This window comes from Rissa tridactyla, chromosome 6 (genome assembly GCF_028500815.1).
Source record: "Rissa tridactyla isolate bRisTri1 chromosome 6, bRisTri1.patW.cur.20221130, whole genome shotgun sequence".
NCBI lineage: Eukaryota > Metazoa > Chordata > Aves > Charadriiformes > Laridae > Rissa > Rissa tridactyla.
The window spans coordinates 43,403,495-43,421,569 of record NC_071471.1 but is presented as its reverse complement, the minus strand read 5'-3'; the positions used below and the strand labels follow the sequence as shown (position 1 = coordinate 43,421,569).

Below are 18,075 nucleotides of genomic sequence, written 5' to 3'. Positions count from 1 at the left end.
TGTAAGTATGGTGGTTTTTTTCCTCTGAAACAACTTCCCCCCACCCCCCCAGCCCCATCTCCATTCTTATGTGCTAGTAATGAAAACAGCAACATAGCTGTAGCCAGTCTGTGGGCTGCTCTGAGAAAAGAATACCTTTCGAGTTAATCTCTATTGTATAAATATAAAATGTCAGTGCAATTTCAATATTTTAAATTCTCTGTCTTACTCTGGAAGACATGGGCTGATTGCCTTTCAGTCAGCTTGAAAAATTCAGCCTAAATAATTCCATGAGAAGAAATTTGGAATAACCAGATTTTAATTTATTTTTTTTTAAATCCAATATAGCAGTTTTCAGTTATGATTTCCAAGCAGTGCTGCGTTCTCCTGGGGCCATCTAGTGTATATGGGTTTCATTACAGCCCACAGAAGGCAGCATGCCGCTAGAAAAGGGCTTAACCTTACCGCCAGTACACGTGAAGCTGGGTCACAAATCAAGATTAGCCTCAACCTACTTAACCTCTAACCTATGGGACCAGGATAGAAAAATATTTATAGTGTGACGGCTTAGAGCTATACATGGGTGCGGGGGCGTGTGCAATAGCATAGCCATTGTAAGCCTACAGAAGATTTAGGATTGATTCTGCATCTTTTAAATCATCATCTGCTTTGATTTCAAGGGGAATTGGCAAAATGAACTGGTGGGGAAACCACTGGGGACTGTTGCAGCACTTCCTGATGGCCTGCCGTGGACAAGCAGCAGGCCATGAGTAGTGGGCCTGCTGGGCTGCTGCTGCTCTCTATGCCCAGCATCTAACCATGACTGTATGAGGTTATTATTTTTTTAAACTGAAATGTACCTTATTTGTCCATGGTGCAGTACTTGATATTTCAACAGCTGCCCTACATTTTAACGTGTCGGTAAGCCGTGAGTGAAGGAGAAAGGCTGCTGGTCTGTAGCACAGCAGATGCAGCAGCTATAGAACCCCCACCTGATCGTGGTGTTGAGCATTAGAAGTGATGGGGCACCTTCCCATGATGGGAGAAATGGTTGAGGTCCACCCAGGTCATTGGCTTGTCCAATCATGCTGGCCAAGTATTCATGAGGTGATGGAGATGCCCATCAGTGCATGGGGTTCACAAGGGAAATCCACCCAAAAACTGCCCACTTTGTGAGCTGCACACATGCCACCAGCGAGGCTGCTAGTTCAGGGGCAGCTCAGTTGTCTCCAGCACTGGGGGGGGTCAGCAGGAGAGATTCACCAAGCCCAACCTTACAAAAACCTCCTTTACCACCTTCACATCCCTCTTCCGTGGCCTGCAGGGTAGGTTTTAAAGTACACGGCAACTATGTCTTCAAAAGTCTTTCATGAAAAGCATCATTTATTAACAAGTTTCTATATAGAGTGAAAACTCTTGGTGGTTCCCCCATGTACATCTTTGGGCACAGTACAGGTGCCTAATAATGCCCAATGTCCTGGGATGCAGCAAGTAAAATTTCATCTAAGCTTCTCTATTAGAAAGAAATACATTAATTTAAATAAATTTGTTGGTTGATTAACAGAAAAAAAAAAAGAATTGCAGTTGTTTTCTTTCTCTCATGTGAGGTCTCCTCCCAGTCCTGCCTATCTTCTACAGGACCAGAAAATGGCCTTTTAAAGAGCGGTGTCAGTCAGTACCATGGGCCAATGCTCCGGCTGTTTTCAGGCGGATATTTATTTGCTGTTTGAGAGGCCATTTCTCTAAATATTCCCAAACCCCAACTGTACTCAGAAGATCCTGTATCAACCTGAGAAACTAGCGGTGAATTACTTATCAAAAGTCAGATGAATTAGTAGGCAGAGAGTTTACCCACTTTCTCGGGTGGGGGTGGGAGGGAAGAAAAGAAAGGAAAATAAGGAAAAAAAAAATACCCCAAACAGTGTTAGCTGCAGCCATTATGTTTATGTTTCCTACTGGAGTGGGATTTTGTTGCCTTTTTAATTCAGCCTAGTTTATGCCTGCCTGTAAATTTAATGGTCACTTTTGTGACAGCAGATGTCCACTCAGTTCAGCTGCTCTTTAATGTCATGTGGCATCCTGGCCAAAGCCAAAATGCAGAACAAGCTGTCTAAAACCCAAGCTGTCAAAATAAATCTCCGTAGAGGCATTGTCTGCTAATCTATGGGAAGTGGAGTTTAAGAGACTGTGCTTATTGCCAAAGCAAACGCCGAAAGGACACCCACTGCATGTTTCCAGCAACAGCGAGGGAGTCAAACTCCATCTTGAAACGACAGGCACACACAGGTCTGTAAGAAATCAAGTCCAGGCTGACGCTTTCCAATTACAGTCCCTCTGCCAGGGCTATCGGCATTAGAAATCCCTGCTGGGGAGGACATACGAGGTGAAGGCTGCAGTTGGGTATTTCAGATACGGTGCATGTAACACCAAATGGTACGGGCTTGAAAAAACAGCTTTGAACGAAGAGGAGGGTGACGTGAAAAGAGGTGATTAAGACTTTGCCTTCACAAGCTTTCAACAACAACAGCAGCTGTATGAACTTGCAGGTCTTTCCTCAATTTTTTTGAGTACCCCAATGCCACTGGCAGGGTCCCCTGGGGCATGGCAGCTCCAGCTCCACCACAGCAAGTCCCACAGAGAGCTGGCAAAGGGGCACCACCTGCCCTCTTTCACCCTTCCAAGGAAAGGAAAGGCTTCATCTCTTGCTCAGGGCACTTCAGGGCAGGAGCAGGGTCTGTCTCCCACGCCGAAACCAGGGGCCAAGGGCTAACACGCTCCAGTGAGGTGTGACTGCAGCAGCCCCACGTCACCGCCAGCAGCCCCAGCCCTCAGGAAACACGGGCACTGCTCCAAGGCTCGCTGCCACCTCCAAGAAACTCCTGGTCCTGCTCTCTGGGGCGCACACACTTATTTCTCATCAGCTTGAACCTTTACTGGCAATTGCTAAATTATTTCTTTTTAATTTGGATTAACAGGAAAGTAAAATGGGGGTTAATTCTTTTGCTCTGTTTTGGGCAACAATTTGCCTCTTCTATTCATGGACTTTAAAGCTGGCAAAAGTCCCACTCAGCCACAGTACTGTAGCACTGAGTGTTGATTAAATACATCCTGAAACTTCTCAGACATTCCCAGAACACTCTGACATTGCGGGACTTTGATGCCAGCTTCTTCAGGAGCTTTTTAACCTTTAGATTTTATTTTACCATTGGAATGCTTTCAAAGTCATTCTTCAATATCCATTCATTTTTGAAAATATCTTGAAAAATCTTTTACTGTCCTTCTTGACATTTTGGGGTTCTTCTTTTTTCCTTCTTTTTTTCACAAATTCATATATATGCCCGTGCACATTTTCGTGTCCTACATTTTTTAACCATTTAAAGACATTTTTGTTTATTCTTTCTGAGCACACAGAAACAAATGTGAAAGTTACACTTAGCACAATTATAGCCTTCCAACATGTTTAAATCACACTGTGGAAATAAGGTGTTTGTCAGCCTGAACATTATTTTTCATTTGTGGAATTTTTATACAAATGTGGCCTTAAAAATATTTCAGAGCCAGCATTAGCCTTTGTCTGGATCTACTCACCAGAGCAGTACACTTTTTAAGACGTTTGGAAAAACACGTTTCAAAGCTTCAACATGTTTTTTACATTTCTTCTTGCACTTCAACTACTTGCAGTACTCCTTTTTAATCACTTGGGGCACATTATTTCATTTATATTCCGCTCACTTTCTTCATTTTGATAGCTGCTTTTCAGCAGATCCTTTTAAGAAAAAGAAATAATAACAATTTTTCAGGGCAGTATTTGGATTGATTTTTAAAACACTATTACCTTCTTTTTGAAATCTTATCCTTAATTTTTCAATTTTACACTTATCTGATTTCCAAAATAAGTATAAAAAGCTGCTGTGGAAGGAGAAGTTTGACTTTGTTATATATCACATGACGAGCCCATCGAGGAGTGGCTCATACCGCTCTCCCAAGCACTCAGCCCAGGCAGCCAGCGCAACCTCCGGCCTAATGCAAGTGAACAATTATTTTATTGCTAAGTATTAGTGAAGTGATCCAACACTCAGCTGAGAATGAACTTTAAAATGGTTTAATACTAAAGTAGGGAACACTGTACTCCAAGGGATTCCAAAATATATTGTTTGACAGTGCCAAAACATTTGAAATAGACCCCAAAAAGCAACAAATTGGTCAAAACCTGACACAAACAGATTAGTAGCAGTGGAAACGTTTTCCAGGGGAAAAGAAAACCAAGCACAAAAAAGTGTCCAAAAAAATATTTAAAACTCTATTAATGCAGTAATTACAAAAGATATTCAGGTGTTGATTTTGGTTCTTACAGCACATGTTTGTCCAAGGTCTGACTTTAACCAAGTAAGAAATGGCTTCCAGGTATGAATATTCTCCTTGCCTGATCTCTGAGCCAGCTCCATTCACATGTCTTATGACCAGAGAGGGAAGCTTGCCTGAGCTAATCCTGCTGCAACTAGGTGCCTAACACCCCTTCGGTTAAAACAGCAACAACAAAAAAATCCAGTGAGGTATTTATCTGCTTCTTTATATGCCTCATACCACTGAAAATCTGACCCAGAGCCTTGAAAGTCACATTCAGCAGAAAATCAGTTTACTTGTTTCCATCTATTGCCTATCTTGTGTGAATCACCACTGCAGGAGAGAGAGGGGCTTGTTTTGGAGCAGCAGCACTGGAGATGGTAAACTGTGATGCCTCACCTATGAGACAGTGAGAAACAGCCATAGGAAATAGAAAAGAAAAATCATGTTTGTTCTACTTGGGATCACTATCTATTCAAAGTGCAAAAAAATATCCAGTAGAGTCTGTAAAACTTAACATATCCACAGTGAATGTCACAGGATGACCTCTCCATCCTCCCCTCCCCACAAGCACAGAGCGACAGCGCTGGCCCAGCCGCTGCCTTTTCCATTGCCAACTCACAGACCGTGTGTCGAAGCATGCACCCACGGAGCAGGCGAGGGCTGCTCCTCGACAGGGCTGCATGTGGCAAATTACCCAGCTCGTGCCTTCACGCAGCCGAAGGGTAAAATACCTCTCTCTCCTTCCCAGTTAGCTCCTGCAAACCTGACTTACGGGAAAGTCCTTGGGCAGTAGGTCCACTCCGTTCACCACAGGAGAGCTTTAGGACAGCCTTGATTCTTCAGGGATAGCTTATCCATCCAGGGCCATGTCAGGCTGATTTCTGCACGGTGCAGTGATACTGCTGCAGATGTGGGCAGGAATCAGGCTCAACAATACAGCAATCCTTGTAACTCATCCCAAAAACTGCTACTGGAAGAATATTTTTGTTCTACCTTGGAAAGAGACTCTAAAAATCATCCTGGGAAATGCAACTGTATAAATAAGTAATAGATCTATAACATACTACATACTTCATCAATTAACTTGTTGTATTAAAATACATAATTTTGCAAAATGTTATTTGTAAACCTAAAAATCTATGCAGTTCAGTGATAGAAGTAGCATGCCTTCTTTTATACAGGCATTGACAAATTCTCCCAATACTCTTTATCACCAATGTAAGGAATAGAGGGAGTCCTATCAGAAACTATTGTAATGTATACCCTGTTGCTAGTATTTATGTTGAGATCAAATTACTTGCTTTTTCCACAGGCCAAGTAATCTGACATAACTGAAACCTTCCATACAAGGAAGACTTGCAAAATCCATACGGGGCTCCATTCCAACTGAATTTTGCTCCAAAAGCAAATTTTGCTAACCCACACTGTATGTACCCGTGCAGAATGTGAGTAGAGATCCTTCCAATGCATTTACAAATACACATTTCAAAACAATTCAGCAAACTTTATCAGTTATCGTTTCAACTTGGCTGGATCCCTCCCATTCAACATTTGGCAGAACATATATAATTTTCTTCACGAAGAATATTTATTACAAAGAGAAAAACATTATATACAGTATTACTACACGAGGGACTGGAGTAGAAAATTACACAGTTGGGAATTGCTTTGTGATAAGCACTCAGATCCAAATTCCAGTGGAGCAGCAGGACTTAAATAACTGATTAGCTCATGCTGGATACGAAAGTACATTTAGATGAATATTAGACAGTTCTTTTCAGGGTTCTTGAACCTGTAAAATGTTTGAAACCCGAAAGTCCGCACTGAGCCTCTGCCGCCACTGATGGCATGGTGAAAGTATGGCTGATGTGTGTCTGGCCAGGGGTCTGCCACCACACCACATCCCCCTGCTCTGCGCGGAGCAAGGCATTTTCACAACCAAACCACATGTGCGTGGCTGAGCCTTCTGGTCTTCACCACCAGTTTTGTCAGGAGAGCTGGCAGCAACCGCAGGGCTGGTCTGAGAGATTTTTGCAGAACTGTCTAATGTAGGTTTTTCAGTATGATTACAAAGCACTACAATGCCACATACCATTTGCAGAGTAGGATATTGTATGATTTTTAACTAGCACAGCTGATATAAAACATACTCTACTAATTACAATACAGCTAAAAATTGCCAGCTAGGCCTGATACTGAAAGACCTGAGTGGTACTGTTGTTCAAGAAAATCTTAAGAATAGTGTTTAGGGCCAAAGTGCAATCACAAAACACTCTCTATTATGCATTCTTAGGAGTGGATTGGGTTTTGTCTCTTGATTTCTCTCTCCTTTGCACGTTTCTCTGAATTCAGAGCACAGAGCTGTTATTATGTTGGACATAGTAGAAATGGTTGCTGTACATCTGCGCCTAGTGATCTATTAAGCATCAAGCCGCATGTTTCACGCAAACATGGGGGATGTAAGAGGTGAGACTCAATCTTCACCTTCATAGATATTTATTTAAAATTACTAAACACTCCCCCATTTGTCAACCAAAAGAACATCAAAAGACCTGAGAATAAAATACTTAGCATATTGCAGAGCAGGTACTAAACAACACTGAGCAGAGCATGCTCAGAAATTTTGCTTAATGTCCTCACACTCAGTGTGCACGTTTCATTTTACGAAAATAAAAGTGGTCCAGGAAAATGAGGCAATTATTATAGAAGCTTTTGACTGGGTAAAAAACAGCAAACCCCAGGTGGGATGAGCAACACATTTCTGTGAAGCCTGGGCACCATCTACCCTCTTGCATCCTTCTCCAGAACATGTTGGAGATGGACACATTGACAGAGTGGCCTGCAGTGCTAGAGCACAGTCATTCTTTCCACCATACTTTCCACCATATGCTTTCCACCTAGCGAGCTGACAATCAGCCTATTTACTATCAGCAAAAGTATTCATTAGGTTGCCCCTCTATCTTTGGTATTGCTTCTGAGTCCACGCTGGATCGGGCAGACAGCAGCCTGTTCGACTCATCAGGAGTATGTCTAGTCAAGTATTCTCCTTCCACGCCTTTTGCCTTGGCCCCAGGAGACAGGCTTTCAAAGGTGACATAGGACTCCTGAATTTCCTTGGGTTTCCGCACAAAGCATTTTTTGCAGCGCCTTTTCAGTGCTCCGCAGCAGACCACCAGCGTCAGAGGAACAGCAATGACACAGGCCACGCTGATGACAACCACATTGATGAGCTTCTGGGTCCCTCCTGCGCTGACAACTTCGTCAGTGGAAAATATGATGCATTGCTCCTTCCTGGGGATCAGCCCTTTCACACAGACACACACGATGTATTTGGTCTTTGGCAGCAGACCATAAATGGTGACCTTTGTCTTCCCTGGCTCCACATTGATCCGACGCATGTCTCTCTCTCCAAAGATGGCATACAGGACACTGAACACTGTTGTGTTCTTTGCCAGAGGCGCCTTCCAGGCCAGGGTGATACTCTGATCTGTGTCTCCTATCACCCTGACGGACCTCACAATTCGCTCTGGCTCCTGCTGGCCAGTAGGCGGGCTCACCAGCAGGTTTCTGGGGTTGCTATCTTGTGCCACATCTGGGAGAAGGCCTTCTCCGGTGCCCACTCCAGCCCCCAGGGTAGGCACAGTGGAGGTGGTGATAACATACCTTGCCACTAGCTTGTCATTGTAGGCAGCTGCCTCCATCCCGCTTGCCTTCCCGCTCCATGCACCTTTGGCATTAGAGTTGGGGTCATCCGTGCTTTCTGAGTCCGTGATGATGAGAGATATGAATGCCTCTGTTGCCCCCAGAAAATTCTTTGCTTTGCAGATGTACTCTCCAGAGTCAAGATAAGAGACTACAGGCAGACCCAGAATAGACCAGCTCATCCCATCACTGGAAATCTCTTGGTGAACTGCAAAGAAGGAAAAATGTAAAATAAATAGGCAATAATCAATAGAATTAAGAACATGCTTTGTAAAATATTAAGATTCAATCAACCAAATGTCTGCTTGATACAGTAGAATCATTTCTTTTTGCCACAAAATCAAAGTAAATCCAAGAAAAGGACATTAACTCTAAAATTAAGTTATGTCGGGATTTACACTGCTTCAGACCAAATATATGTGAAGCATTTGATGCTATTTCCTCCCAAGTGATGAACAGTTTGAAAACAAAATAGGAAAGTTTCTTCCATTAAAAAAAAAAAGGCTTAAAAGCTCTCATGTAGGTACAATACTTAAAAGAGTGGAAGGAGGAGGCAGTAACATGACCTAGTTGAACATTAGACACAGTCCTCTGAGCAACAGAAAATACAAACTGTGGAGATTTTCTTCTAAAAACCACTTATGGACTAGTCTAGAGGATATGAAGAAAAATAGCTGAAAAATAATCTCCCTTTTACTGCTAAATTAGTGCAGGTTTTCATATTGAGCCAAACACAGGGAAGTCTGATCACTTACCACTGAATGGTATGGACACAGCTGAGTGTTGATTTTCTCACTTGGTTTACCAGGAGGCTAAAAGTAGCTCTTTTTTTGGGCTTTTTTCTATTTGTGCAGAAAAAAAGAGCTGAGATCATGCCAAAGGGTAAAGCACCTTCTTCATTGTTTAACCAGCCTCCTTAGGATGAGGACGTACTATCTCTGCCCTCTCCCATTTTAAAGGTCTGAAAGGCAAAGGTAAGACAGGATGCAAACTTCTCCCAAGCCCTCGTGGGGTCAGGATCCAGCCTTGGCAACCAGGGCGTGTTCCAAAGGCAATGAAATACAATGGCAGCAGAAGTTACTTTTTCAGTTTAATTATTTACTGAATGGGTATATTAGAAAACATAAAGCTACCAGTCTTCCTATGGCACTTCCCCATACATACAGACTGTGGGCTGTTTCTCACTCCTTTCAATTCAGAACGCCAACATTTCAAACAGTCGTATTGGCAGAGAAGCTGCCATTGCTGAGAAATAATGTATATTTTCAGCCAGCTTTTTATTGAAAGGTGCGAAAGTCTGATTTAATAGGGCAAAAATTTAATCATTCTCAGTTGTAGCTCAAAGTAAATGCAACATATGCTTTCAAGAAAGCATTCTCTCTTCTATTTTTTTTGTTTTGGTTCTCTTTCAAGTGTAGGAGGGACATTTGCAGCACAACGGGTAGACATTATAATTATGAGGAGCAGCTCTGCTACATCCTGCACATCACGCACAACAGAGCAATGACTTGTACAGATCCCAGAAAAGGATATTTATTACAAGTGGTTCTACTGCTGTGACAGAAAAATGCTCTCCTGTTTCTGTGCACTGAGGAGCGCAGTAACCCTTGGAAGATCAGACTGCACACTTAGCAATTTATCTGCTGAATTTAGACCCTCTGTGACAGTCAGGGCCAGGCCTGGGAGACAGTAGCGTTCAGGGGAGGTTGGAGGGATGAAAGTTCAGGTCCTGATCTAAAACCTCGAGGGCAAAAAACTAAGCATGACTGCCTTGAGTGCAGCAAAGGTTTCTTCCCTAAATTCCCCAAACATTAAAGGACCAACATTGCAATTTGGTGTCCAGTCATTCTTGTGAATGGAAATGAAAACATGATCCGTTACAAAAACAATGGTTGGTTGAAGGCTTCCCCCACAAGAGGGGTGAGCACAGAAGAGGGACCTGGTAAGCGTTTCTCTCACAGAGCATTTTCCCAAGAGACTTTGTCAATCCATCAGAAATGAGCCATTTCTTGGAAGCATTGTCACTGAAGTATTTTATCCTTCAGCAGTTTAGTGGCTCTTTTCTCTTTTAATATATCAGTAATGTTGCATGTTTGCAATCTTTTCTTTCCTTGCCACAGCAGATTCAAATCCCAGTTGAATTCACGTCAGACATCTCTCTGCCAGAAATGTTTACTAACTGATTAATAGTACCTTATCATTACTCTCAAAGACCCATAAAATAATTCAGTGGGAAGCCTTTTCAGTGACTGAATAACTCAATAACTAACCTAAAGAAATCTCTTGCTACAGCTGGACGTATTTAATTTCTTCAGCTCCAACAGATTTGCAGAAAACCCCTTGGCTCGTCTCACTACCACCACAATTGTTATGAAACAAAGAAAAAACAGCTTTTTACACATGATAGTATACATTTATCTGACGATATTTACATCAACATGTAAGCAATTTTATAGTTTATAGAAAATCACAATGCTATAGTGAATTACACAGTATACTATTGTGAATTACAGTGAATCTCATTTTGCACGACTTTCTTTTTTTGGGTCCTTTATCAGTGATAAGGATCTATTGTCATAGAAGCTTCCATTTGCTGTACAGTCCACAGAAAATAAAGGTGCAGGTCTCCCTCATTCAGTCCCTGTGTACAAGAAAAGCTTAAACCAAACCCACCTGTGCCGTTCAGTTGAGCACCATCAGCCCTTCTCCAGCTGAGCTCAGGAATGGGCACCCCCGTTGTCCCACATCGCAGTAGCACAGTGCTGCCCAGGATGGTCTTTACTTTGGCTACGGATGTATGTACAACAGGGCTTTGACATTTCCTTAGCTCAACTTGGCTGAAGAAGACTCCTGCAAGGCTCCGGGGGGTGAAGCATTTCAGCCTGGGCTCAATGAATGCTATGTTAGGAGACTGGAAATTTAGGAAATGGACCATTTCATAGAGACTGCAGTCACATACCCAGGGATTGTCTTGCAAGCCTGTCAAAATAAATCAGAGCACTAAGTCACTCCAACAGCACCTTTTGTTTCTGCCACTTTTGTTTCTATTTTTCAGCAGAACAAACTGTGATAGGCTCCTAATCTGCCCAGCAAGGATTGCCTGTGCATGGGCAGGGTACGCAGGGGGTGGTGTTTTCCCAACAGACCCTTGCTGCTGTTGGCTGAGCTTGATGGATCCCGTAGTTGCCAGTTAGTAGAAGGGAACAAACATGGCTTGCTAAGGTATCTCAAAATCTGGAGCTGAAATCATATTCTTTAAATTCAAAGCAGGATTACTGATATCATGGAAACATTGCTATTTATGCACGTAAAGAAGCAGAACAAGAAGTTATTATAAGCACATTTGGTTCCAGGATGGAAAAAACAAGTAGCTATGGGGAAGGGTTGTTTTGTTTTGGGGTGTGGATTTTTTTGGTATGAAGAGGCTATGCAGTCTCTTTCCTAGACAGGCTAAGAAATTCTTCTCACTGGAGGTTATTAAAATATTAGGCAGATTATCAGGCCAACTGTCAGGCCTGCAATAGGTGAAGATGATCCTACTTGACTGTAAGAGTTCTCTTCCATCCCTGTTATTCTAAGTTTTTTTTCATTATTTTAGTAATCAGTTGTTTATCCTGAAATGCTAATTTATGCTTGATAAGATGAAAGAACTGTGTTAAGGAGTAAATTGAAGAATATACATGTCATGGTATATAAAAGAACATAAATAGACAATAATTATATTAAGAATATACACATAGAAAGGGGTATATTGAAGAATACACTCCTGTTTCAGAGTCCCAGAATGTTTCTCTCTATCTTTTTTCTGTCATCTCAGTGTGTGCTTATTGAATTCAAATTCGGAAAAAATGAGACATTACTCTATTAAAAACAGACCTGTGAAGATGGGACTGAAAAAGCGGAATCGAGCTAGGGCAATGCAGGAACAGAAGTTACTGCATTCTGATTAAATCTGTGTCATCCTACTTACAAATATTCACAATCACCTGTCCTATGGACAGTTCATGGTCTCTAACAACTTCACCCAGCATAATTAGCACTGGGGATATTTATACCACCTAACTCCAGGCATGCACTGAAGCCTAGACCAGGAGCAACAGAAGTCAACAGAAACACGGGTTCAATCAAAAGCCCCTCAGGTCTCAAATAAACTGTTTTAAAGGCTGCTGAAAAATCTCTTTGCTGAGACCATTGCATACCATCCTACCCAGGCTTGGAAGGGGCCTGAAAGTGGTGAACCTTGGTGGGAGGGCATTTCTTACAAATTAATGCATGGAAGTTAAGGGGACTATAAAGAATGAAAGTTCAGAGTTTAGCTTTGTTGTTTTATGGCATTTTTGCTAGCAGATTACTTCTGATTTCATGCACTAGATAAGAATTTATTCCAGATTCCCTGGCAGGTGCCCCAGCCCTAGGTGATGCTGCAGCACCCCTAAAGCCCCAGTGAGCCCTTTTTTCTGCCCTGCATGGCACAGTCCTGTGGGATCACATGGACAATCCTCATGTGCAAAAGCTTGCAGCCTTGGCAGATTATCAGCCAGCAAGCTACTGTTGGAAGTACTTCTTCTTGAAGTAGTCTACAAGCAAGGGCTCTGAAGAGGAGTCGTGATGATGCACTGTAGACAAAGGAAGGGACTGGGCTGATTCTTTATTATTCATGGATTTTTTTTATGCCTCCATGAGAAACAGCCATGGGCAAAGTGAAATGGAAATGTGCAGCTGTGTTCTCCCATTCTGCTCCTGCGAGGGACGTGTGTTTCATATACCTGGTCCCTATGGGTGTCAGCGGGATAGGACCTAGGAGCTGGAGTGCCTATGCATTACTGTATTAATCTTAGCATTATACTCATTTGCCTACATGAATTTTTTAGGATCCTGGCACAAGCAACCTGTGCACAGCTGGCTACGTAAACAGTCAGGTTGGCTACAAGCATCAAGGCATGATCTGTTCTTCTCGACAAAATACTCTCCTAATCTATATTGAATGGAATAACATTTTTACATCTAACGACCCTAGAAATTAAATAAAGAAAAGAGTATGATCTAGGCAGTGTCTTCTCATGCCGCAAATGAAATGGGCAATCCCAAACAGCCAGCTTTGGCTTAAAGAACTTGATACCACATCTGGCAAAACAAGATGACAAAACACCTGCTCCTCTCCTGATGCTAGTGAAACCTTAAACAACATCTGCTAAGGACACTAAAAGCTTTGCAGGTGGTAATTTGAATCTTTTTAAAGTCTTATGTCTTTTTCCACTGCAATCCGGTTTTAAAAACTTTACTACCCTAAATTTATCCGCAGAACAAAGAGCAGCGGGCACTTTCCAGAGCAAGGGAAAACTTGCAATGTCTCTGATGAGATTATCAGCAAGTGCCTGAACTCACATCCGTGGCTGTCAAGGCAGTACATGCAGATACACAAAACCCCACAGATCAAACAGTCAGTGGAGCTGGGTCAGCTCATCGCAAGTGAAGACAGCAGATGGCAACAACTCTGAACCATCATCAACCTGCTGTGGATTTGAACCCGTGCACGATGGCTAAAAGGCTGAGTAGTAATCCCCTGAACTAGTAAATGTGCTCGAAACCTCATCTGGGGATACTGCAACTGAGAGGATTCAAGACAGTCATCTGTAATATGCCCTCTGACAACAAAATGGACAAATGCCCAAAAGCCGTACTTCTGAGGAGCCCAGAATTGTCACCAAAATGTGGATTCTTGTAACCTTATAGCTGCCCTTGAAGGCAGCACTATCTTGGTGACTTTGGGGAGACTAGGATTTAACTCTGGGTGAACAGATAAACAAGACTCTGGAAAAACAAAAACTCGCAGTCCTGACCCAGATTTTATGCTCAGTGATGACTTTATTCCTCTTTAATTTGGACCTAATAAATATCCATCTTTTTCATTTAATGCTGCTTAAAATGGATCAATTCCATAGTAACTGTTATTAGAAAACAGAACATGAATGCTGTGGAGCTCTAATCATATTTATATTTCTGTCAAAAATAGCAGTGTCAATAAATAAAAAGGGCTTGAGAAAGAGTGATTGGTTTTGTGTTAAAAGATTCGAGCAAGTGATGAAGTTTATGGTGTAATAAGCTGGGTGTGGGGAGCCTGAGGTGAGTTTGTTAATATGTAAACAAATTTCCACATTTTATATGGGGTATTAAATTGTACACAGCAGTGTACTTGCTGTGATAACCACAGTGGGTGAAAATGCTGCAATAAGATGCGGAGCTCTTGACATTTGTGTCCCCTCTGAAAAATGACAGGAGCTTCTCTTACCTAGGATGATCTTGGAGTTATCGTTGGGGAAGTAAGGGACAGATTGGAGGTTGGCCCAGGTGGCAATAAGAGCCTGAGGAAGAGTCATCAGCTTATTGCTAGACAGGTCCAGGTATGTGATATTCCTGACATAACGAGCAGCATCTGGAGGGATTGAGGTAAGTTCGTTGTTGTGCAAATCCAGAAGCCTTAGCTGTGGCATGTCAGCCAAGGTTTCCCAGGGGAATGATATTAAGTCATTCCCATCCAGCCTCAGCTCCTGCAAGCGACGGAGGCCCTTGAAGGTGATCCCACTGAGGGTGGCCAGGGAATTATAGGGCATCCAGAGGTACTCCAGGTTGTGGAGCCCATGGAAAGCCTCTCCTGGCACCCTGCGGATGGCTGTCTTTTCTATGCGAAGCTTGGACGTATCTACAGGAATGTTCACAGGAGTGAGGGTCATCTCCGGGTCATTACACAGCACTGTCCTGGGGGGAAACACAAACACAGATGTGACTTTCTTGTATTTTGAAAAGGTTTTGAAACTTTCTTTTAATGCAAGATTTTTATCTGATTTTCTTTTTTCACAAGCCTTCTTGTTGTTTCTTACTTGCTGCTGATCTCTACATCATCACCATAAGTAAGTACATCAATTTGCGGTAACTCATATGTATCTTTTGACTGCAGAGATTGCATCTTGTGCCTCTCCTGGAGTGGTGTGAGTCTGAGTCTGGCCCATACAGTGTTCCTGCTTTTTTTTTCTTTCCGTTTTTTTTAGAGTGCTTATGATAGACAGCAGTGACAATATTCATGCACAACAGAGGATTCTAGTGCATGTTAAAACTAAAGGATCCATAAATTGAACAATAAAAGGCATACGAAAAGAAGACTTACTGACGTGTGGGATGGCAGGAAGTAATATAGACTCAATACGGCACAGGATCTTTCATTCATGAAATGAGGATAAAAAAGTCAGCTAAGAACTCACTGGAAATACACTACAGCAAGCTCTGCTTTACAATGAAATAGTCAGGAAGGTGTGTACAGATGGTAGCAGTCACTGCACCACAGGGACATAGAGTTATGAGAGTGAAAGTGCAGAAAATTAAATCTTTGGAAAATGCTATACTAAAAGCAAGGCAGATTTATGTGTCTTAATCGTTCCTTCCAATTTCTAATCTCTAGAGGTCAAATCATGAAAACCCTATGCTGCATTTTCACAGCCTTCACACAAAAAATTATGACTTTGACTTTGCCAAGATATGGGATAGTAGATAGCCATGAGGAATGAAGGGAGTCAAAATAGGTCTCTGAGACTGGACTTTAATTTGCCTATCAGCAAGGAGAGAAAGGCAAGTTCTTAACAAAATGCAAAGCCACCTTGTAAAAGGTAACAGGTTAGATAGGCATGTCCCACTCCACATGCTAAACAAGATACCGCAAGAAATGTAATGTGATTAGGCAAGTGACATTTTCTTGTCACACTGCCTGGCTGATAAACAGAATATTACACAGCTGCCAGAAGTAGATTGGTTTTGACTGAAAGCAATTGTTCCTCAACCATCAACAAAAACAAATAACATCACTGAACACTTCATGCAAGTTTCCCGGAGTTACACATTATTTGAGCCTACAGTTAAATTGTTAATTTATAATCAAAGCATAGTACATTACTCTGATCCAGCACTCTTATTGTGGTATTAACTCCTGCACACCCTCATCTGAAAGTTGAGACTTTGAGGAAGAGAAAAATCTATCAAATAAGAAAAATCCAGAAATCCTCTTTCAAGAAAACATTTGTGTGTGTGTGTGTAGGCATGACACAAAATGTTTAATAACAGAGACACTATGGCAGTAAAACAGCGTGCTTCTTATAGTGTCCCTGAACTATGTCAGTGAGCACTAAACATTTAATCTATGGGATAATCTCCTCCTACTACTGACAAATATGAATCATAATGCAGAAAAAAAAGGTGACATTATGCTCCTTAAGGGACTAATGGATAATTGCTTTATTATTTATCTTACCAAAACACACTACAGCTTTTTCCAGTCACTGAGAGGAAATTCCCCTGGGAACTGTGACATTTATGGAGCAATAATTGGCTCTCCCACTGTTGCACTCCCTCTTAACAATTGCAGACTAGTGTCTCTACCACGCTTCTTACCGGGAAAGTTTCTGGTATTAAATCTATAGTACCATAAAAGAGATAAGAAAGTAGATCTATTTCATGGGGATCCAAAATACAGGGGACAGCCGTTCATTTCAGTACTGTGGTCTTGTCTAGAAAAAAAATTCTTCTAAAGGATTTTGCAAATACTGTATCTCTGTCACAAAATCTCCTCTAATGTGAACCAGACCTTATAAAAATGTAGCTTGTATTTCATTAAGTCAGACCATTACTTTGTGATTACCCTTCAGAAAGACTTTTTTATTATGGTCCTCCAGAGAAACGTCTGTACAATGGCATTGCATTTAAAAATGGATGCCCTTCTGATCTTGTCTTCTTTTTTAACTGAAAGTTTCTGGTCTGATAATTATCTTACTTTTATTATTATTATTATTATCTATTTTTGGGGTTCATTTCCACCTGGAGTCTATCGCTTTGCCTAAACTCTCCAACTAAAGGATTTTTTAAGTAAATAGAATTGCAGTTTTTGGTACCGCAACATAAACCACATCTAGTTATACTTCAGAAATAAACCAGTAGAGGAGAATAAAGCTTTTTAAAACTAGCGTTTTCAGCATAAAGGTAAAAAAAAAAGAAAATGTTTAAATTTTATTCCCTTTTTGCCATTGCACCACTGGTAATTATGTCCCTTCTGTTCTCACAGAGGAGATGCCCAAACGCTTTCTCTGAAATCAGCTTACTGCATTTTCAGAAGCTAATCCTCTGCAAATAAAGCTAGAGCACAAAGCAACTGGAAAAATAATGGACATGAAGTCTGGATGCAATATTTCTCCTCTGAGCATCCTTACAGAGGAGAAGAAATAAAATCCCCAAAATCCAGAGAAAGAGCTGCAACCCCCCTGGGGAGAGTATCGGCATACCTGGCTTTCGTCCCTTCGCTGAGGCTGTGGAAGGCGCAGCTGCACTGTGATGGGCACGAGCCGCCCGCCTGTGGCAGTCCTCCAAGCGTTAAGCAGCAGAGCAAACTCACCAGGATCCACATGGCTACCTGTGCATGGGAAGGACACCTGGGCACTAGGCAACGTGGAGGTTTTCGCCTATTGTTTTATCCATTGACCGGTCACATCTTGTTAACTCCCTTTCGTTTTCAGCCGCGCTGTGATCTTCCAGCCCTCACTGAGTCCATCAGATAAAAAAGGATAGGCAGGGATTAAGGATGGGGACTTGAGTTATTTTCATGAAGGTGCTTATTGCTTCCTGGAACCGTACTGACAGCATTTCTTCCTTCAGGGAGCCCCATCAAAACACCTTCCTCGTACAATCTGTGGCACCCATGCAAGAAAAAAGCAAACATACTTTTTGGGGACCTTCATCACAGGCAAGATAACTGTAATCTGACCAGGAATGAGCAATAATTTACTTCCTCATAGGGAACTGGGAATACTTAAAAACAGTTTCTTGTGCTAATGGAACATAAGTATATACACTCCTATATAAGAATACTGAAATATATACAGTGATACTATTAAAAGGTTTCTTTTCTTTTAAAAACTCAGTTTGATCAAGCAATTATTGAACTGTTGGCAACATGCCTAATTAACAATGAATAAGCCAGTAAATATGCACATATTTCAGTTTATATCAAGG

General features: G+C 41.8%; 1 protein-coding gene across 1 annotated transcript; it reads right to left on the bottom strand.

The window, feature by feature from the left end:
• Positions 1 to 5,856: 5,856 nt before the first annotated feature.
• On the bottom strand, positions 5,857 to 17,775 carry LRIT1 (leucine rich repeat, Ig-like and transmembrane domains 1). The gene is made up of 4 exons (XM_054206383.1): positions 17,349 to 17,775; positions 14,318 to 14,784; positions 10,702 to 11,007; positions 5,857 to 8,236 (listed from the first exon to the last, which is right to left on the bottom strand). Exons 1-4 carry the CDS (start codon positions 17,468 to 17,470, stop codon positions 7,254 to 7,256), a joined length of 1,878 nt encoding a protein of 625 aa, XP_054062358.1. The 5' UTR covers positions 17,471 to 17,775; the 3' UTR covers positions 5,857 to 7,253.
• Positions 17,776 to 18,075: the final 300 nt, after the last annotated feature.

Coding starts and splice junctions, on each gene's coding strand:
- LRIT1 (XM_054206383.1), bottom strand. CDS start 17,470: ATGTGGATCCTGGTGAGTTTGCTCTGCTGCTTAACGCTTGGAGGACTG. Junction 11,008..14,317: donor TAACTCCAAGATCATCCTAG/GTAAGAGAAGCT, acceptor TTATTTTGACAG/GCTTGCAAGACAATCCCTGG. Junction 8,237..10,701: donor TGCTCAACTGAACGGCACAG/GTGGGTTTGGTT, acceptor CCTTCTTTGCAG/TTCACCAAGAGATTTCCAGT.